Source organism: Oncorhynchus mykiss, chromosome 6 (assembly GCF_013265735.2).
Source record: "Oncorhynchus mykiss isolate Arlee chromosome 6, USDA_OmykA_1.1, whole genome shotgun sequence".
NCBI lineage: Eukaryota > Metazoa > Chordata > Actinopteri > Salmoniformes > Salmonidae > Oncorhynchus > Oncorhynchus mykiss.
Window position 1 is genome coordinate 32,355,995 of NC_048570.1, and position 23,507 is coordinate 32,379,501.

At 47.8% G+C, this 23,507-nt stretch overlaps 1 protein-coding gene across 2 annotated transcripts in view; it reads right to left on the bottom strand.

The window, feature by feature from the left end:
* The window catches only part of setbp1 (SET binding protein 1), a 58,031-nt gene extending 35,500 nt beyond the window's left edge, over nt 1-22,531 (bottom strand). For both annotated transcript variants that reach the window (XR_005052065.1, XM_036979922.1), the window contains exons 1-2: nt 21,862-22,531; nt 10,346-10,909 (exon numbers count right to left, since the gene is read on the bottom strand). Coding sequence is in view for 1 of the 2 variants with exons in the window: in XM_036979922.1 (XP_036835817.1) it covers nt 10,346-10,747 (402 nt within the window). In the remaining variant the exon portion in view is untranslated. The remainder of the gene's footprint in view (nt 1-10,345; nt 10,910-21,861) is intronic.
* Between the last annotated feature and the right edge of the window lie 976 nt (nt 22,532-23,507).

Here is a 23,507-nt window from a genome sequence, read left to right on the forward strand (position 1 = left end):
CAGACTAACTGACAGACTAACTGACAGACTAACTGACAGACTACTAACTGACAGACTAACTGACAGACTAACTGACAGACTAACTGACAGACTAACTGACAGACTAACTGACATAAATGAGTGATGGAAAGAAAGAGTGAGAGAAGAAAGTAGAGAGAGGAACAGACAGTAAATAAAAAAGAGAGATGGAATGACAGAGGGGGAGATGGAGGGGGGGGAGAAAGGTAGCAGTATGGGGACAGGTTCAAGGGCTGATAGGGCAGCGTTGAAAGGAGATCGTCCCACCACACACACACACACACACACACACACACACACACACTTGACAGGCGGGCTCTAGCGGACAGCTGATGGGGAGATCTCATTTCACTGACAAACACACTTACGCTTCAAGTGAGACACAGTGAAAGTCAATACTCTGCCCCTCCGCCTCCCCCTCCGCCCCTTTCCATGTCTTCCCTCGCCCTGCCTTCCCCTCCGTCCCTCGCACTGCCTCCCCCTCCGTCCCCCTCCCTGCCTCCCCCTCCGTCCACCTCCCTGCCTCCCCCTCCGTCCCCCTCCCTGCCTCCCATGTCTCTACTCTCCTTCCCCACACCTCCCCTGCCACATGCCTAACTGTCTCTGTGTTGTAGGTAGCCTTACCCATACCTAACTGTCTCTGTGTTGTAGGTAGCCTTACCCATACCTAACTAACTGTCTCTGTGTTGTAGGTAGCCTTACCCATACCTAACTGTCTCTGTGTTGTAGGTAGCCTTACCCATACCTAACTGTCTCTGTGTTGTAGGTAGCCTTACCCATACCTAACTGTCTCTGTGTTGTAGGTAGCCTTACCCATACCTAACTGTCTCTGTGTTGTAGGTGTCAGAACAATACTACTGTACCAACTACTGTTGGGCTGTGGTTTCCATGGTGAAGCTGCATCAGCCTCTGAAAGGTCAGAGGTGAGGGGTCACCATACAGCAGAGACAATGCGTTAGGAGGCTAGAGTTTCACATTCTGTCCCCAGCATACACACACACACACACACACACACACACACACACACACACACACACACACACACTGTGAATAGCACTTGGATAGCACAGTGGGAATGTGTGAGGTGGGATAGTGCTACCACGGCAGGGCCGGCGTGTTGCTGTGGTTGTAGAGGCACCCGGAGCTCCCTTAGCCCAGCCGGAATGTTACAACACTCCTGTCATCTGAGGATCTCGTGTCTGCTTAGTCCCTCTGACTGACACACACACACACACAAGCACACACGCACATACAATCAACCCCTCAGGGCAAGACAGCGGAGCAAGTGGAGGCCAGGCCAGACTACAGTTGTCTCAACCATGACCCCCTCACATAAAGACACACTATTGGTCCAGTCAATATTCCCTAGCCTGCTCTTCTCCCTACGAGCCCAGAAGGTCAGACAGGGCCAGAGTTAACCTTGCCTATTTGTCTCTGTGCAGCCAGCCTACCAGTTTGTGTGTGTACCTCTCTATCTCTCTCACTGGGGGTGACCTTGCAGAGTCATTATTTCATTTGAGGTGTTCACATTGCAGCACAAGCAGATAGGATTAGGAAGCAGCAGAGCTTGCGTGGAACTGTGTGTGTGTGTGTTTGTGTGGTCTGTTTTGACCATTTTGCACGGTCATACATGCCCTCAGGTTTATTTGTGTGTGTGTGTGTTGTGGCAGTGGGGGGCAGAGCATGTGAGCGGAGTTGAGCGGTAGGAAGTCCCGCTCATTGCTCATGGAACGGTGCTTTCTGGCGCTCCACATCCTTCCCAACCGCTCCGCTAAAAACCACATCGCGCTCACAGGGAGAAACTCATGAGCTCCATTCATTAAAATCACCATTTAACCAACACCATCTATTTTTGTGACTACCTGGACCTACCATTTGGTTTTGAAGTAGCCTATGGAAACCAAACCATATGATTTGAATGAAAAGTATTTGAATAAATCTGAAAAGGGGGCGGCAGGGTAGCCTAATGGTTAGAGTGTTGGACTAGTAACCAAAAGGTTCAAATCCCCGAGCTGACAAGGTACAAATCTGTCGTTCTGCCCCTGAACAGGCAGTTAACCCACTGTTCCCAGGCCGTCATTTTGTTGTATTAAATCATTCTAATCCATATATTGCGCATATAGGCTGTGACTTACTTAGAATTAAATACAAATTAAACAGGAAATTCCTTATTAGGCTCAGTCTACAGTGCCTTTGAATTCACTTTTAGACTTTTAGAAACATGAGTTTGTCAAGAGTCTGTGGCTTCAGGGTCATGCGATGGTGACTGGAGAGCAGACCAGCAGTGGAGAATATCCTCTCCTCACTTGAAGAGCCACTGGGGATGCTAAACACACTTCGGGTCATTCTTGCCAGGCTGGGCAGCGATGCAGCGTTGTTTTTTCTATTAGGTAGGCCTAAAGGGTTTTAGGCAAAATAACCAGATCAAAACGGAAAGCTCCTCGAAGCTCCTGCATTCGGAAGGTATTCAGACCCTTCACTTTTCGCACATTTTGTTACATTACAACCTTATTCTAAAATGGATGAAATTGTTTTTTTCCCTCATCAATCTACACACAATGCCCCATAATGACAAAGCAAAAACTGGTTATTGGGTATGGTGCTACAAGCTTGGCACACCTGTATTTGGGGAATTTCTCCCATTCTTCTCTGCAGATCCTCCAAAGCTCTGTCAGGTTGAATGGGGAACGTCACTGCACAGCTATTTTCAGATCTCTCCAGAGATGTTTGATCGGCTTCAAGTCCGGGCTCTGGGCCCCTGAAGGACATTCAGACACTTGTCCCGAAGCAACTCCTGTGATGTCTTGGCTGTGTTGGAAGGTGAACCTTCACCCCAGTTTGAGGTCCTGAGCACGTTTTCATCAAGGATCTCTCTGTACTTTGCTTCGTTCATCTTTCCCTCGATCCTGACTAGTGTCCCAGTCCCTGCCGCTGAAAAACCTCCCCACAGCATGATGCTGCCACCACCATGCTTCACCGTAGGGATGGTGCCAGGATTCCTCCAGCCATGACACTTGGCATTCAGGCCAAAGATTCTTGTTTCTCATGATCTGAGAGTCCTTTATATGCCTTTTTGGCACACTCCAAGCGGGCTGTCATGTGCCTTTTAAGAGGAGTGGCTTCCGTCTGGCCACTCTACCATAAAGGCCTGATTGGTGGAGTGCTGCAGAGATGGTTGTCCTTCTGGAAGGTTCTCCCATCTCCACAGAGGAACTCTGGAGCTCTGTCAGAGTGACCATCCGGTTCATGGTCACCTCCCTGACCAAGGCCCTTCTCTCCTGATAGCTCAGTTTGGCCAGATGGCCAGCTCTAGAAAGAGTCTTGGTGGTTCCAAACTTCTTCCATTTAATAATGATAGAGGCCACTGTGTTCTGGGGACCTTCAACGCTGCAGAAATGTTTTGATACACAATCCTGTCTCTGAGCTCTACGGACAATTCCTTTGACCTCAAGGCTTGGTTTTTGCTCTGACATGCACAGTCAACTGTGGGACCTTATATAGACAGGTGTGTGCCTTTCCAAATCATGTCCAATCAATTGAATTTACCACAGTTGGACTCCAATCAAGTTGTAGAAACATCTCAAGGATGATCAATGGAAACAGGATGCACCTGAGCTCAACTTCGAGTCTCATAGCAGAGGGTCTGAATACTGAATATCAGTTATTTCTGTATTTTTATTTTTTTACTGTTTTCCCTTTGTCATTATGGGGTATTGTGTGTAGATTGATGAGGGAAAAATTATACAATTATTTCATACATTTTAGAATAAGGTTGTAACGTAACAAAATGTGGAAAAAGTCAAGGAGTCTAAATACTTTCCAAATGCACTGTATGCCAGGCCTATTGAGCCAAACTCAATGATGGCCTGTTGTATAGATAATAGAACAAAGATGAACAAAACTTCTAAGAGATCTGATTTTTAGTTTATAAATACTTTGCTACAATGACACACTAACGCTACCCACCTTGTTCCTTTCTGTTAGCATGTGCACGTAGAACACCATCAGTTAGTACAATCAGGATACAGGTCTTTTCAGATTCCACAATGATTCTTTAGTTGTGGACACTACATCACCTCTTTGTCCTCCTCATCTTCGTTAGTCCCCTTGATTTTGCACCTTTTCTTTATGCAAATATTTAGTGAACTCCGTGACAGTAGCTAAAGAAAGGGGCTACAGCAGCACACAAGTGGACTAGAAATGCATGCTGGGCCAGGAATGCCCTGAGCTCGATTGAGCGCTACTGTAGCGAAATAGGAGCGGGCTAGGAGGCCGACGCTCCAGCCTTTGGGAATCTCGCTCCGTGCTCCAGTCAAATTGGGCACGCTCCACTCCCCGCTCCAGCTCCACTCCACTCACATACTCAGGTGGGGGGTGGGGTAGACACAGATGGACAGCTGGTGTTTCTGTGATGGTAAATCACTCAGAGACACCCCTGCCCAAGCGCGCACACACACACACACCACTCTGGCCCCACCCCCCTCCACTCTGGCCCCACCCACCTCCACTCTGGCCCCACCCCCCTCCACTCTGGCCCCACCCCCCTCCCCTCCACTACAGTCTGGAGCGCTTTTTAAATTTTTTTTATTTAACCTTTATTTAACTAGGCAAGTAAGTTAAGAACAAATTCTTATTTACAATGACGGCCTACCAAAAGGCCTCCTGCAGGGACGGGGGCTGGGATATTTACATTTGTTTTACAAATATAGGACGCATCACGAGAAGAGAGACTCCACAACACTACATAAAAGAGAGACCTAAGACAACAGCGTAGCATGGTAGCAACATGACAATAACAGGGTAGCAACACAACATGGTACAAACATTACTGGGCACAGACAACAGCACAAAAGGCAAGAAGGTAGAGACAACAATACACCACGCGACGCAGCCACAACTGTCAGTAACAGAGCACCTGAAGAGACTGGCAACTGGCCGGTGAAACAGGAAGGTTTGACCGTTGGCAGGGATGTTTTCTGAAAGACAAGCTGGAAAACACACAGCCCACAGCTCATTTACATTTCTTAAGTAACACACACAGAGATGTGCTTTTATTAACTCATCAAGTCCCTCAGGTCACCAACCGCCACCCACGCCTGGGATCAATTCACACATCAAAAAGGCACGCCACACACCCAAACACACATTACAGACACACAACGCTCAGGGGACCACCAAGCGTAGGAGCTGCCGAGACGAGATAAGTGTGTGTGTCCAAATCCAGGACACACTAAGGCACTCAAAATAGACACACACACACACTGGACTGCTTTGGCAGCTCCTTATCTCCCTCCACAGATAGTGACATGGATTAACAGCTAAATCTGGCACACATGCTCTGACCACAATCACGGCCCTGTGTGTGTGTGTGTGTGTGTGTGTGTGTGTGTGTGTGTGTGTGTGTGTGTCTGTGTGTGTTTTGGACTGCTTACTAAATCTGTCAGGGAGAGTGATGTAGGGGTTGACCCAAGGTTCATTATACCAGAAAACACACATTCGTCTTCCACTACTAACACACGGGCCACACGCGTTTACTGGTCTGCAGTGACAAAACATACACCCTTACACACATCATTTATACACACGTCAATCATACTCACACATCACTCCCCGTGCACTGTGATGACACTACAGAGATGGCACTAAACACTGTGATGACACTACAGAGATGGCACTAAACACTGTGATGACACTACAGAGATGGCACTAAACACTGTGATGACACTACAGAGATGGCACTAAACACTGTGATGACACTACAGAGATGGCACTAAACACTGTGATGACACTACAGAGATGGCACTAAACACTGTGATGACACTACAGAGATGGCACTAAACACTGTGATGACACTACAGAGATGGCACTAAACACTGTGATGACACTACAGAGATGGCACTAAACACTGTGACGACACTACAGAGATGGCACTAAACACTGTGATGACACTACAGAGATGGCACTAAACACTGTGATGACACTACAGAGATGGCACTAAACACTGTGATGACACTACAGAGATGGCACTAAACACTGTGATGACACTACAGAGATGGCACTAAACACTGTGATGACACTACAGAGATGGCACTAAACACTGTGATGACACTACAGAGATGGCACTAAACACTGTGATGACACTACAGAGATGGCACTAAACACTGTGATGACACTACAGAGATGGCACTAAACACTGTGACGACACTACAGAGATGGCACTAAACACTGTGATGACACTACAGAGATGGCACTAAACACTGTGATGACACTACAGAGATGGCACTAAACACTGTGATGACACTACAGAGATGGCACTAAACACTGTGACGACACTACAGAGATGGCACTAAACACTGTGATGACACTACAGAGATGGCACTAAACACTGTGATGACACTACAGAGATGGCACTAAACACTGTGATGACACTACAGAGATGGCACTAAACACTGTGATGACACTACAGAGATGGCACTAAACACTGTGACGACACTACAGAGATGGCACTAAACACTGTGATGACACTACAGAGATGGCACTAAACACTGTGATGACACTACAGAGATGGCACTAAACACTGTGATGACACTACAGAGATGGCACTAAACACTGTGATGACACTACAGAGATGGCACTAAACACTGTGATGACACTACAGAGATGGCACTAAACACTGTGATGACACTACAGAGATGGCACTAAACACTGTGATGACACTACAGAGATGGCACTAAACACTGTGATGACACTACAGAGATGGCACTAAACACTGTGATGACACTACAGAGATGGCACTAAACACTGTGATGACACTACAGAGATGGCACTAAACACTGTGATGATACTACAGAGATGGCACTAAACACTGTGATGACACTACAGAGATGGCACTAAACACTGTGATGACACTACAGAGATGGCACTAAACACTGTGATGACACTACAGAGATGGCACTAAACACTGTGATGACACTACAGAGATGGCACTAAACACTGTGATGACACTACAGAGATGGCACTAAACACTGTGATGACACTACAGAGATGGCACTAAACACTGTGATGACACTACAGAGATGGCACTAAACACTGTGATGACACTACAGAGATGGCACTAAACACTGTGATGACACTACAGAGATGGCACTAAACACTGTGATGACACTACAGAGATGGCACTAAACACTGTGATGACACTACAGAGATGGCACTAAACACTGTGATGACACTACAGAGATGGCACTAAACACTGTGATGACACTACAGAGATGGCACTAAACACTGTGATGACACTACAGAGATGGCACTAAACACTGTGATGACACTACAGAGATGGCACTAAACACTGTGATGACACTACAGAGATGGCACTAAACACTGTGATGACACTACAGAGATGGCACTAAACACTGTGATGACACTACAGAGATGGCACTAAACACTGTGATGACACTACAGAGATGGCACTAAACACTGTGATGACACTACAGAGATGGCACTAAACACTGTGATGACACTACAGAGATGGCACTAAACACTGTGATGACACTACAGAGATGGCACTAAACACTGTGATGACACTACAGAGATGGCACTAAACACTGTGATGACACTACAGAGATGGCACTAAACACTGTGACGACACTACAGAGATGGCACTAAACACTGTGATGACACTACAGAGATGGCACTAAACACTGTGACGACACTACAGAGATGGCACTAAACACTGTGATGACACTACAGAGATGGCACTAAACACTGTGACGACACTACAGAGATGGCACTAAACACTGTGACGACACTACAGAGATGGCACTAAACACTGTGACGACACTACAGAGATGGCACTAAACACTGTGATGACACTACAGAGATGGCACTAAACACTGTGATGACACTACAGAGATGGCACTAAACACTGTGACGACACTACAGAGAATCTGATGCTTTCTAGAATAATTCACAATTTTCCAACATCTCTCTGTCCGTCTCCGTTTCTCCCTCTGTCTGGCCTCTCTCCACTCTTTTCAAGAGTCAAAACCCTCTCCTAATGACCAGCTATTGTATCCCTGTCCCCTTTCCCCTCCCCCTCAAACACACCCCCGCTCTGAGGGGGTCCCTTAACCAGGCTCTCCATATGCCTGTCTCCCCCCTCTTCCCCCTCGCCCTATCACTCACACTCTGGCCTCTTCTCTTCTCTCTTCCACCATCTGCCACTCCACAACAGAGGGATGAAAGAGAAAGACAGACAGAGAGAGAGAGAAAGAAAGAAAGCAGAGAGAGAGGTAAAGAAATAAAGAAAGAGAGGTGGTTGGAGACAGATATAGAGGCAACGACTGAGGCAGAAATAGATACTGAGAGAGGGATAGAAAAAGAGAGAGAGGGCAGCCCCTGACACGATACCTTGGAGGAGAGAGGCTGTCCATCTGCTCTCTGTCAGACCCCCCTCACTTCCCTCTCTCTTTCACTACACACATATTGGACCCTTTCTGTTTAACCCATTCCTCTCCAGTGGATCAGTCTGTATTACAGTGATAGCTAAAGCCGGGTGGAGGGATGGGGAGAGAGGAGGAGTAGAGAGAGCGGGAGGGAGGAATAGTGGGATAGAGGGAAGAAGGGGAGAGAGAGAGAGAGAGAGAGAGAGAGAGAAAGGGTGGAGATGACAACAACCCACGCAACCCGCTCAGTGAGCATGCCCACTACTGTCGCTGTCACCACGGCAACAACTGCCAACCATAGCAGAGAGAAAGACAGGCTGAGAGGGAGATCGCTCTGGGGGTCAAAGTGCATGTTTGCTCTGAACACACACACACACACACACACACACACACACACACACACACACACACACACACACACACACACACACACACACACACACACACACACACACACACACACACACACACACACACACACACACACACACACACACACAGTGGTCAAACACTCACTGCAAACACCACAGTCCCTTAAGGACCTAAACACACAACACTACAGTGACACCAAACTGAAACGGTGGCTGTGTGTGAGACGAGGAGAGGTTAGAGAGACACAGAAGCCACGTGCTGATTTCATTAGAGGAGAGACGGAAGAGGAGGAGAGAAAAGAGGAGAGGAGAAGAGGAGAGGAGAAAAGAGGAGAGGAGAGAGGTCTGTGACCACAAATGGAGAGAGCAGAGGCCAGCTGTCATTTGCTGATGTCAGCTCTATTCTCAGCGTGTGTGTGTGTGTGTGTGTGTGTGAGAGAGAGAGAGAGACTGGTTTAAATTACTCTATGAACTTTGACCCTGTGTAACCAAGGAAGCGAAGGAGCTACTGAGAGATAGGAGAGAGAGAGAGAGAGAGAGAGCGAAAGAGAGAGAGAACGAGAGAGAGAGAGAAAGAGAGCGAGAGAAAGGGAGAATGGGAAAGACATACCCATTACCTAAGATCCATTCCCTTCTGTACTAGTACACACACACACCTACACACACACACACACACACACACATTGCTCATAATGAGATGCTTGGGTACAAGATGGCTGCTTTTCAGGGAAAAGAGCTGAGTCTGCGAGGTGCTGGGTGTATGAAAGGAACACACACACAGTGAGATGCAGTGTACGAGAAGAGCTGAGCACACAGCAAGAGATGTCAATGCAGGTTAATGACTCTAGAGGAGACTACCTCACACACACACACACACACACACACAATGTATTTATACACGCCGCCAGAAAACCCATGAAGTGGCGTTGTAGAGGGGTAGAGGTGACGGTGTCTCTTTTAAACTGCATTCCTGGCCTTTCTATCAATGGCTAAAAGTCTTCAAGCTTTTGCTTATGGAATCTTGTTAAAACATGGACAATCAAACCAGAAAATATCTTTCTATATACATCCACAATATATATCGATACAATCCATATATCCACTTACAATCCCCTTCTCAGCTGCTATAGCCAACAGCAGACAAGAACCAAATTCATCACGCGAACATAAGAAAACCCTCTTCAGCTGCAATGAGCTACTGACAACCCAACAGTCAATCCAACACAGCTAACGTTTAAAACAACATCAATGTCTTATTTTAAAGTATGTTGAACTATTTAACAACATGAAGAATCTGATCGTTCTATCTCTCTGGGAAGCAACCAATCAATCCCTTCTAGACTGCTGACGAACATTTCAAAGTGCTTCAGCATCATTTAAGGCTACATTAGCAACAGGCTACATTAGCAACAGGCTACATTAGCAACAGGCTACATTAGCAACAGGCTACATTAGCAACAGGCTACATTAGCAACAGTGTGTTCAGACCAGTAACGTTTCTAAACGTATCCTTACCCTCTTCCTAGGGGGTCCCTTGTCCTGTGCTGCGCGGCCCCCCAGTCGGCCCCCTCGGCCCTCCCCTGAGGGGGGTCTGATGGTCATCCGGATCTCCGGGGGACAGATGTAGTTCTCCAGACTCTTGGGGGGCTTCTTGATGCGTTTGGTGGTCTGGATCTTCAGCTTCAGACTCCCCTCCTGGAAGCTGGCTTCTTTAATGGAGAACTCCTGTTCCTCTAGCCCCTCCCCTTCCCCCTGGGACCCCCAGCGCTCGCCCATCACATCGCCAATGACCTCATCACCCCGCGACGCTGGCCCCAGCCCCGCTCTTTCCTGTTCTTCCTCTTCAGGTTCAGCCCTTCCGCCTCCTAACTCCGCCTCTTTGGGTCGGGCTGAGCCAACCAGATCCCTCGGCTCCATCCACGCTCCCGCCAGAACCAGTCAGGATCCAGAGAGCCGCAGCAGCCAGCCAATAGGTTTGCAGAGAGTGGCTGTCCGTCAGACTGGGTTGCCTTGGGAACGGTAGCTACTGCGTCTGGATTGGTTGTCCCACAGGAACACAGGTTATCCAACAGAGCCAAACTACAGAGAGAGAGAGAGAGAGAGAGAGAGAGAGAGAGAGAGAGAGAGAGAGAGAGAGAGAGAGAGAGAGAGAGAGAAATTACTATCAAAACCGAAGTTGTACAATATCCTATGAAAGCCAATAACTCAATAAATTATCGCAAATGCTGAACTGTAAAAAAAAAAACAGTTTCCCTCGTATGTATATCTTGGTCTGCATTCACTCTTGCTGCTATGTACGCTGCTGCTACAGAACGATTGGCATTCAGAGTGTGTTGGGAAGAGATGCTGACCTATCTGAGCACAGCTAAAGGACGCAGTGGGCAGAGGAACGCCTCATCGCCACACACACACACACACACACCTCTAACCATTGTGAGATATCAGTGTCTCTCAGAACTCAAGACTGTTGCAGTAGCAGGCAGAGAGTGCTGCAGGCATGCCATACACTCTCATTTGCATTTTATACCGTGTAAACAACACTTCACACACGCACTCTACTTCTCTCCCCGTCTCTCTGTTTCTCTCCTTCTCTCACTCTACTTCTCTCTCCTTCTCCCCGTCTCTCTGTTTCTCTCCTTCTCTCACTCTACTTCTCTCTCCTTCTCCCCGTCTCTCTTTCCCTCTCCTCTCTCTTCTTCTCCCCATCTCTCTGTTTCTCTCCTTCTCTCACTCTCTCCCTCTCTCATTCTCTCTCATTCTCTCCCTTTCTCTCTCCTTCTCCCCGTCTCTCTTTCCCTCTCCTCTCTCTTCTTCTCCCCATCTCTCTGTTTCTCTCCTTCTCTCTCTTTCTTTCTCAGTCTCTCATTCTCTCCCTTTCTCTCTCCTTCTCCCAGTCTCTCATTCTCTCCCTTTCTCTCTCCTTCTCCCCGTCTCTCTTTCCCTCTCCTCTCTCTCCTTCTCCCAGTCTCTCTTTCTCTCTCTTTCTCTCCCTCGATGTAAAATGAAGACATTCCTCTCCAGCTCTCTAAAGGGAGGGTGAAGCTAGCCTGAGGACAAGTCCAAAAACCTGCAGATTGAGATGAAAAAGCTGACTGCTCTTTTTTTTTGTACCCAAAAAGAGGGAGGGAATTGGGTAGACAGAGAGAGGGAGAGGGGGGAGGGAGAGAGAGAGAGAGCAAGATAGAGAGCGAGAGAGGAGGAATCTAAATTCCTTCTCCAGATGTGGTTTATGAGCTGGTCTGGAAAAAACAGTCTGAACTGTTTAATACATGCATGCTACGGCAGTGTTAGACGCACACACACACACACACGCACGCACGCACGCACGCGTACACACACACACACACACGCGCGCGCACGCACACACACACACGCGTACACACACACACACACACACACACACACACACACACACACACACACACACAGCAGCTCTTGAGGACCAGAGTTTGTCCATCCCTAATGCTCTTTCTAGGGAAGAGGGTGTGTTTGTATTACACTTAGTACAGACACACTCAGAACCAACACATACACACAATACCATTAAGCCCCTCGCTCAGGGAGCCAATCACACTACCACTAGTAATGGATCCATCTCTCAGCAGACACATCTAACCCCACTGAGAGATATGTATGTACAAAGCTAAAACACACACACACACACACACACACACACAGACACGTGCTGTAAAGGAACTGTACACACACACGCACATGTCCACTCTCACACAGGCACAAGCGCATATTTCTGTGCAAACATGAATAAATACACACATACATAAACACAACTGACATGTATGTACCCCAGCACATTGCCTAAGTAGCGGTACCCCCTGTATATAGCCTTGTTATTGTCATTTTAATTTGTGTTCATTTAGTAAATATTTCCTTAACTCAAATCAAATGTATTTATAAAGCCCTTTTTACATCAGCAGATGTCACAAAGTGCTGTACAGAAACCCAGCCTAAAGCCCTAAACAGCAAGCAATGCAGGTGACGAAGCACGGTGGATAGGAAAAACTCCCTAGAAAGGCCAGAACCTAGGAAGAAAACTAGAGAGGAACCAGGCTATGAGGGGTGGCCAGTCCTCTTCTGTCTGTGCCGGGTGGAGATTATAACAGAACATGGCCAAGATGTTCATAAATGACCAGCATGGTCAAATAATAATAAGCACAGTGGTTATAGAGGGTTCAGCAAGTCAGTACCTCAGGAGTAAATGTCAGTTGGCTTTTCATAGCCGATCATTAAGAGTATCTCTACCACTGTCTCTAGAGAGTTGATAACAGCAGGTCTGGGACAGGTAGCAGGTCCGGTGAACAACTCTCTCTTAACTCTTATTTTTCTTAAAGCGGCATGGTTGGTTAAGGGCTGGTAGGTAAGCATTTCACGGTAAGGTCTACACCTGTTGTATTTGCTTTGAACACAAACACTACACTTCACACCCCAGATCCTGAAAGTCCCATCCCTCACACTGACATGAGCCACATTGAACACAACATTGCATTGTAACAAAGGTATATGTGAATTTTGATATGACTTTAAAAGTCATCTATGGGCCAGGAGAAACTGTCTTTCACAATTTGGATTTGTTCAAATAAACCTACATTTCTAATCTAGACATTCCATTCTAAGAGTTTGTGTACTTAGGGCCAGCATTAGTGTGTGTGTGTGTGTGTGTGTGTGTGTGTGTTAACTCCTGTACCAGCCTCCCGTCCTGTACAGCTGATCCCCTGTAGTCATATTTAGCCGACAGGTCTCACACGCTCTGCTCACTGTGGGTTTAGATAACCAGCATAATCCCCTATAAAGTTCCAACACACACACACGGTACCATACTAATGCTTTCGACACACAGCTCTGTTGACACACACAACTCAGGGCAGTATGTCCCTGTCTGGTCCTCTCTGTTGGGTCTCCCTAATTCCAGGACTGTGACTTGGCCCAATGGCATCTTTTAAAGCCCACTGTGTGTGTGCATGTTGTGTGTGTGTGTGTGTACAGTGACTGAGCCCTAAGGCATGTGTTAAAGCCACCCCATATATGTCTGTGTACAGGACCCAGGACTCTCCCTTAGAACAAAGAGAGGGAAAAAAGGACGTCTGACAACTACACTGTGAGCAACCACACAGTGACCATACACTATGACCAACCACACAGTGACCATACACTATGACCAACCACACAGTGACCATACACTGTGACCAACTACAGCCTCTGAGGAGGATGTCACAGCACTGTATCTACACTGAAATGGCCTCTACCACAGTGGTTCTCAACCCTTTTCGGTTACTGTACCACCAAATGAATTTTGCTCTGCCCAGCATACCCATGAAGTACCTCCTCATGTGCATTTTACCAGCAGGCATATAGTCTCTTGAGTCTTCTCAAGTACCCCTGTGGATACACCAAGTACCCCCAGGGGTCCTAGTATCTCTGGTTGGGAACCACTGCTTTAAAAAAACTTTTAAATTATGTTTACAACTGAGGAAAAACCATATAAAACAGCTAGATGAGTCCAGAACCAGCTGCCCCAGCTGAATGTCCATGTAGCGTTTGTATAGGCTTTGGCAATACACAACTAATAAGACCTATGGACTGGATTATAGTTTCACCCCTTCTCTGTTACTTCTGTTACTGGAAATGAGACTGTGTTTATGTAAGGATGACCCTTACTGGGCCTCTCTCGCTCTGAGCCTCAGACACACACACACACACACACACACACCTCTCTGTAACCGTGTAGACAGCAGGGTGATTGTGAGAGGCCAGACTGGCTGCATAAATAGCTTTATTATGTTCCTAAAGCTGCCAGCTCTGCCCACAGCTTCCATCTAAGCAGCATAAGGACTTTCCTTCACTCTCTTTCCTCACTCTGTGTGTGTGTGTGTGTGTGTGTGTGTGTGTGTGTGTGTGTGTGTGTGTGTGTGTGTGTGTGTGTGTGTGTGTGTGTGTGTGTGTGTGTGTGTGTGTGTGTGTGTATCTATAACTGAAGTACTTTCTGTGTTGAACTATAATGTTTGAGGGAATGAACAGTAGGGCTGTAACAGGCCAGAATTGTTCAAATCTCACCAACTACTACTCCCAACCCATGTACGTACCTGAAGAGTACGAATGAAAGCTGTGATTCTCTTCCTTGTGCATATGGGTATGAGAGGGAGAGAGAGAGAGTTCACTGCCCAGCCGAAACAACCTTTTAAGGCTGCAGCAGCCTTAGACCTGAGGTGGACTCACAAATAGCTCACACACACACACACACACACACACACACACACACACACACACACACACACACACACACACACACACACACACACACACACAGGGTCAATCTGATTGCTCTTGTAGAAGATTTGGTGCTGCAGAGACTCATACATCTGATGCCAGCTATTCTATCTTTCACTCACTCCATTTCTCTCCCTTGCCCTGTCACTCGCTCTCTCTCTCTCTCCATCTCTCTCCGTCTCTCTCCCTCCCTTGTCTGGCTCAGTTAGTAGAGCATGACGCTTGCAACGCCAGAAATGTGGGTTTGATTCCCGTGGCCATCCTACGTAAAATGTATGTATGGCTTGCATGCACGACTGTAAGTCATTTAGGATTACAGTGTCTGCTGAATGGCATAAACTCTCTCTACTCCCGACTGTTTCTTTAACAGGGAAAGGTAGAGGAGGATGAAAGGATGAAACTGCCTGTAGAGACCAGTGGCTCCCTAACAGTTGACTGCTATGAGCTAACTGAGGATTTGCCCCCCTTGCTCTTCAGGCTGTGTCCTAACTAAAAACATTGATTATGTTTACTAGTTAAACCACGCTTTAAGAAAGGCCATGTGAGCTGTCCCCCATGGTACACACACACACACACGCACGCACACACACAAACATGCTCACACACACAGGGACTGAGCTGGATAAAACATTCTAACACATCATGTGAGAGTGAGGTAACATAGCCAGTCTGGCTGTGGTTGCATAATGCCCTTGATACAGTCACACACACGCGCTTGCGTGCGCACCAGCACGGACGCCTGGGCACACGCGCACAATCAAACACACACACACACACACACAGGGTTTGGGGAGCACTTAGCAGGAACTCAGACTGCTACGACATCAGGAACTACTTTATTTTACTCTATTAGATTAATGCTCTGTGTGTGTGTGTGTGTGTGTGTGTGTGTGTGTGTGTGTGTGTGTGTGTGTGTGTGTGTGTGTGTGTGTGTGTGTGTGTGTGTGTGTGTGTGTGTTACATGGCTAACTCTGCTATCCCTGATCACAGAACCAAAGGACACACAGACAGGTCCTCAACGTGCACACTGTCATTGAAGCTAGCCTGCTGTTTGAGCATGGCTGCAGGACAGCAGATGAATGTTAAACCATTTCAAATGCAGCAGTAGACACAAAATGGCTGTCAGTGAAAACACCTAACCCTCTGCCTTTCCCCCTCTCTCCCTTCCCTCTGCCTTTCCCCCTCTCCTCCTCTCTCCCTTCCCTCTGCCTGCCCCCCTCTCTCCCTTCCCTCTGCCTTTCCCCCTCTCTCCCTTCCCTCTGCCTTGCCCCCTCTCCTCCTCTCTCCCTTCCCTCTGCCTTTCCCCCTCTCCTCCTCTCTCCCTTCCCTCTGCCTTGCCCCCCTCTCCTCCTCTCTCCCTTCCCTCTGCCTTGCCCCCCTCTCCTCCTCTCTCCCTTCCCTCTGCCTTGCCCCCCTCTCCTCCTCTCTCCCTTCCCTCTGCCTTGCCCCCCTCTCCTCCTCTCTCCCTTCCCTCTGCCTTTCCCCCCTCTCCTCCTCTCTCCCTTCCCTCTGCCTTTCCCCCTCTCCTCGTCTCTCCCTTCCCTCTGCCTTGCCCCCTCTCCTCGTCTATCCCTTCCCTCTGCCTTTCCCCCTCTCCTCCTCTCTCCCTTCCCTCTGCCTTTCCCCCTCTCCTCCTCTCTCCCTTCCCTCTGCCTTTCCCCCTCTCCTCCTCTCTCCCTTCCCTCTGCCTTTCCCCCTCTCCTCCTCTCTCCCTTCCCTCTGCCTTTCCCCCTCTCCTCCTCTCTCCCTTCCCTCTGCCTTTCCCCCTCTCCTCCTCTCTCCCTTCCCTCTGCCTTTCCCCCTCTCCTCCTCTCTCACTTCCCTCTGCCTTTCCCCCTCTCCTCCTCTCTCCCTTCCCTCTGCCTGCCCCCCTCTCCTCGTCTCTCCCTTCCCTCTGCCTTGCCCCCTCTCCTCGTCTCTCCCTTCCCTCTGCCTTTCCCCCTCTCCTCGTCTCTCCCTTCCCTCTGCCTTTCCCCCTCTCCTCCTCTCTCCCTTCCCTCTGCCTTTCCCCCTCTCCTCCTCTCTCCCTTCCCTCTGCCTTTCCCCCTCTCCTCCTCTCTCCCTTCCCTCTGCCTTTCCCCCTCTCCTCCTCTCTCCCTTCCCTCTGCCTTTCCCCCTCTCCTCCTCTCTCCCTTCCCTCTGCCTTTCCCCCTCTCCTCCTCTCTCCCTTCCCTCTGCCTTTCCCCCTCTCCTCCTCTCTCACTTCCCTCTGCCTTTCCCCCTCTCCTCCTCTCTCCCTTCCCTCTGCCTGCCCCCCTCTCCTCGTCTCTCCCTTCCCTCTGCCTTGCCCCCTCTCCTCGTCTCTCCCTTCCCTCTGCCTTTCCCCCTCTCCTCCTCTCTCCCTTCCCTCTGCCTTTCCCCCTCTCCTCCTCTCTCCCTTCCCTCTGCCTTGCCCCCTCTCCTCCTCTCTCCCTTCCCTCTGCCTTTCCCCCTCTCCTCCTCTCTCCCTTCCCTCTGCCTTGCCCCCCTCTCCTCCTCTCTCCCTTCCCTCTGCCTTGCCCCCTCTCCTCCTCTCTCCCTTCCCTCTGCCTTGCCCCCCTCTCCTCCTCTCTCCCTTCCCTCTGCCTTTCCCCCCCCTCTCCTCCTCTCTCCCTTCCCTCTGCCTTGCCCCCCCCCTCCTCCTCTCTCCCTTCCCTCTGCCTTGCCCCCCCCTCCTCTCTCCCTTCCCTCTGCCTTGCCCCCCCTCTCCTCCTCTCTCCCTTCCCTCTGCCTTGCCCCCCTCTCCTCCTCTCTCCCTTCCCTCTGCCTTGCCCCCTCTCCCCCTTCCTCTGCCTTTCCCTCTCTCCTCCTCTCTCCCCTCCCTCTGCCTTGCCCCCCTCTCCTCCTCTCTCCCTTCCCTCTGCCTTGCCCCCCTCTCCTCCTCTCTCCCTTCCCTCTGCCTTGCCCCCTCTCCCCCTTCCCTCTGCCTTGCCCCCCTCTCCTCTTCTCTCCCTTCCCTCTGCCTTTCCCCCTCTCTCCCTTCCCTCTGCCTTTCCCCCTCTCCTCCTCTCTCCCTTCCCTCTGCCTTGCCCCCTCTCTCCCTTCCCTCTGCCTTGCCCCCCTCTCTCCCTTCCCTCTGCCTTGCCCCCTCTCCTCCTCTCTCCCTTCCCTCTGCCTTGCCCCCTCTCCTTCTCTCTTCCTTCCCTCTGCCTTGCCCCCTCTCCTTCTCTCTCTGGCGCACCCCCCCCCCCCCCCCCCCCCCCATCCCCAATCCCCACTCTCTGCCAAAAGGTGTTCCTGTACTGATACTTAGCTCAGTCTGCCAACAGTTAGATTTGTCCTTGGATCTCTTTCCTCTATTCCCCCTCTTTCTAGTCCCCCTGCCTTGCCCCTCTGACCAGCTCTTTCTCCCCCCTCTTCTCACTCTCTCTCTTCTCCTCTCCACCTCTCTGTTGCCCAACCTCCCCCTCCCTCATCTTGCTACCTTTCTCTCTCCCTCTCTTCCTCAACCCTGTCTCTCAGATGGAAAGGAAACAAGCAGAGAAAGCCACTAGAGCCGATTGGATCTCCCTTTACAATAAGTGTCCCTATAATACCTATGCACTGGTAGCTACAGTCTCTGGGTCTGCTCTTGACTCAGGTCTCAAAACAGATTTACAATCACATATGACCGATAAGATAATAGAGAGCTGGACCAAACTTCACCGTTTTCAAAAATTTGAGAGAGAGAGAGAGAGAGAGAACCCAGGAACTCTTATAGGGATGCCCTGTCCCTGCTCTGTTATAGGAGGACAAAGTATCTTTAGATACTGCTATGACTCCAACCCCAACAGCACTCCTGCCCATATCATGGGATCAACATTTGCTCCAGGAATCCAAAGTGAATCCAAAACAGAGCGAGAGCCTCTGTTAGTAAGCTACTGTGAGTCCACCATCCAGTATGTTGCCAGTTGCCGTGACAACAGAAGCCCCACACCAACATCTCCTCACCATTTCTCAGTGTCTCAATCCAGCACCTGCTACTTCTCATTATGCCACTACATCACTCAGCAATACCTCTATACTGTAGCTATGTCACTCAGCTATACTCTCAGCTATCTGTCCTACCCACACAACACATATCAGATACAGAATTGGTATCACAAATTGTTCTGGCAATCCTCCCAAAACTTCATTGGGAGGAAGGATGTTTGAAATGCTTTTTACACTTGTATCACAAACCATTTTTGAGAAAATCATAATGGAAGTGGCAATTTCAGGCCCTTTTTAGACATATGCATGGCTCCTGTAATGCTACAGACAACATCTTTGTGTAATTACACTTAGTGTATAAAACATTAAGAACAACTTCCTAATATTGAGTTCCACCCCTTTTTGCCCTCAGAACAGCCTCAATTCGTCGAGACATGGACCCTACAAGATGCCACGCCTTCCATAGGGATGCTGGCCCATGTTGACTCCAATGCTTCCCACAGTTGCGTCAAGTTGGCTGGATGTCCTTTGGGTGGTGGACCATTGTTGATACACACGGGAAATGGTTGAGCATGAAAAACCCAGCAGCGTTGCAGTTCTTGTCACACTCAAACCGGTGCGCCTGACACATACCACCACACCCCGTTCAAAGGCACTTCTATATTTTGTCTTGCCCATTCACCCTCTGAATGGCACACATACACACTCCATAGCTCAACTGTCTCAAGGCTTAAAAATCCTTCTTTAACCGGTCTCCTCCTCTTCATCTACACTGTGGATTTAACAGGTGACATCAGTAAGGGATAATATCTTTCGCCTGGATTCACCTGGTCAGTCTGTGTCATGGAAATAGCAGGTGTTCCTAATGTGTTGTACACTCAGTGTATACTCCTTATAGTGTGCTCTAAAATATGGAGTGTATTTATATTCTGAAATACACATTTTCACATTCATTTATTCAACATTCCTAATATTATTATAAATATCTGAAAAGTATCACTTTGCTTATTTTTATACATATTGTTTGTAACAACACAGGCCTACTCTTCAATCAGCTACTGTTGATGGAATTATCATTTTTATACATAGAAATTGACATTATAGGTTATTAACCAATCACAGCCCTCCTGTAGGATTGCACATTCAGCAAATCACCAGCAGAGGGAGTTCCCTTTGAATCCATTTTCCCATTCACTGCGTTGGTGGTGTTGATAAAAATGTATCATAACTTTAAACTTTGCAGAGCGCCCACTCTGGAAATGTGATGTACTTATAGAGTATTTTATTTAAAACCATATGTCTAAAATTGAACAAAATCTAAAAGGGTACTTCTGTTATATTCATAGTTTTAATGTTAAATAAATGAATGTGTAACATTTTATTTCAGAAAGTAGCGATACTCCATATTTTATAGCACACTGTTAGGAGTATAATGACACCAAGGTGTTTTCTGTATCATGTACGGTTCACAGATCATTGGGTATTACAGGAGGCGTGTATATCTCTAAAAAGGGCCCAAAATGCCCACTTTCATAATGATTCCCCCCCCCCAAAAAAAATGTGTGTTACAGAAGTAAAAAGCATATGAAACATCCTTCCACCCAATGAAGTTTCTATGTGAGAATTGTCCGAAAAATCTGAGATACCCTAAATATTTTTGAGCCATGCAGGTAAATGTCAACCCGTGTGTGAGTGTGTAGGCTACTGTAATAGAACTAGCGTGGAATCGCCCCATTACAGTAGCCTACACACTCACACACTGGTTCTAATTTACCTGGTCTAATTTCTCTAATGGATCACACTTTATCCTACAACAAGGGCATACAAGTTAACACTTTATTTGAGAAAACAACCACTATTACACCAATCAGTGAAATAATTCCGAGGTTAGAAGATGGTGGGCCTGCCCTGGCCTGTAACTGGTTTCTTGAAGTAAGCTCAAAGCACACCTGTCCTGACCCTGACACTAAAGTGGAAGGCTCTACTTGACCGTCCTGTTTCAGCTGCTATGGTAACAGTGGACAATACCTTCTGGCACTTACTCTGAACAACACCACAGTTGGTAACTACCTGGTACCAAATGGTACATAGTGGTGCTCATTTCAGTTCAGCGCAAAGACACTGGAAAGTCATTTGTTATTAAGCAATAATTATGTAAGTGCTACTTTGCTCTTATATCTAGCCATGTAAATACCAGGTAAAACGCGGAACTCCACCCTGAGATCAGATCTTGGCCATTTGTGAAACAGACTCCAGTGATCTGCTTGCTTTGGCTCTCTCTCACACAGGCCAGGAGTGTTTCAAACAGCCTATAGAAGGACTAAAGTGTCCTTATAGGCTAGCCTACAACACCATCGGCCCTTCTCAAAAGGTTTGGACTTCTTGGTGTAATGGGTTGTTTTATACACTCTCAAAGTGTGACATGTATTTTACAGTGATTTCATCAATCTGCAGTTGCCTCCAGGATGTGTGTATAACCCTTCACACCACCACTTGGACCATTAATAGGCTCACTCTACAACTCACTCTCATCAGAGGTCTGGACCCTTAATGGCACAGGACGCAATGCACTTGCCAAAGGGTTAGTGGTTCAAGACCAGGCCGAGGCCAGTGGGGAATGCCTACGTCTTCCACCTGCTCCACAACACACGCACACGCGCGCACATACACACACACTAGCCTACCTAGTGAGATCAAAACTCGCTACAAATTAACTGTTTATTTTGAGATATTGCATTCTCTTTTTTTAAACCACAGCCAACCGCAAAATAAAGTATCATAAATTAATAAAATCATGTTCAACTCACATTTAGACTACAATAACGCAAGTGTGTAAGAGATTATGGTCAACTACTTACCCATGTCCAATGTTGTCGAACACTTGAGACTATTGTGTAAATTAGTCATCAAGATCATTTAAAATCCATTTGGTCACATTTACAGAACCGGCGTCTGCGCTGACAGCGTCCTTGGTAGCTGTCAAATGGAGCAAGTTTTTTTATACAGAAAACCTGAGGAAAATGGCGTCAACAGTGCGCTGAAAAAAAGGCAAAAATAATTATAGCCGATCTGATAATCAAATCAATGTTCACAAAAATCCAAGGTTGTGATTGAATCAACGTCCCTTTCCTGTGAAATATAGCGCGTAAAAAACCTTGCTTACGGGTTTACTAAGCACAAGATTTACAGGGCCACTGCAGAGATCCCATCGCCATGTCCGTGGCTGGTCAGTCCGCGAGTTAAGCGCTGCTTCCCTCTCAATCCTTGACTCCGGGGGAGGATCGGAGCAAACCGTTTTACTGCATTGAACACAAACCAGCAGAACACAGATTGTATCCGAATAGCCTCAAACCCCACATTCAACGGTAACGTCACTGGAGAGATCGTGGTTGGATGCGTAAAAGTGGGAGAAGGTGTTGGTTATCAGAAGACTGGTGTTTTCCCTTCCCGGTGGGTCGGAATTGGGGGGGAGTGGGGGGTGTTCTGTTCGCTCGCTCGATCTAGCTCCGTGTGTGTCAGGTTCGGTTGATAATGATCTCACCGAGAGACGGGACTGTAGAGGCAGCTCGCGCTTTGGTAGAGAGGAGAGCGCAGTGTCGCCTCCACCTGGTAGCGAGTGGTAGACTAGTCTAAACCCACTTCCCTACTAGCCTACACACAGGACATTCCTGTTTGTTTCAACCTGTTTCATAACAGGAAAGGTGATCACTGGTCAGTTCCCGTCAATCACCAACTTTTACTGTAGGCCTATGTATACTCTGTATGTGATATCCTACTACCACGTCTGATGTTATGTCAAATAGTGTCACAGACACTTGAATAATCCAGTCATATTATTACTCTGAAGGCTTCCTCCTCTTTCGGAATTGGAGCAACACCAAACTGGTTTTATTTGATCGTAACAGTGTTGTTTACGTCCCTCTCCATGTCTTAACATAGGCTCGAGCCAACGACCCTAGCACACATCGACAAACAGTCGCCCGTGGAGCAGCGTTACCCCGGTTCTTGTAGAGCAAGTGAAACGACTGGGCTACTTCGATGTCTCGGAGTGATGTCACTGATTGAAAGCTATTAGCGCACACCAATAACTAACTAGCCATTTCACATCAACACAGCATTGTGTGTCTTGTGTTATTTTTCATGCATAAACAACAGTATGTGCATCCTGTGCTTCTAGGAGGATAGAATATATATATTTACAGAACAAATAGAGCTGAATAATGATTCAGTAGGTTAGCATCCGCCGCATAGCAACTGGACAGTGTGTTTGCATATTGGTGTGTGTTTGTGCTGTCAGATTAGCATAACAACCAGTGCTGACATTTCCATAAACACACTACACACACATTTATGCTGCATTAGTTGAGAGGATTGTTGCCATTTCTCTTTTGTGGTTGTTAGAAGCTATAGCAACAGCTACTTGCACTTGTGTCCTAACATCTCATAGTGAGATGCTGTAAAGTGGGATGCTCTCTGTTGAAAAGGCTCTAATTGTTCTCACACA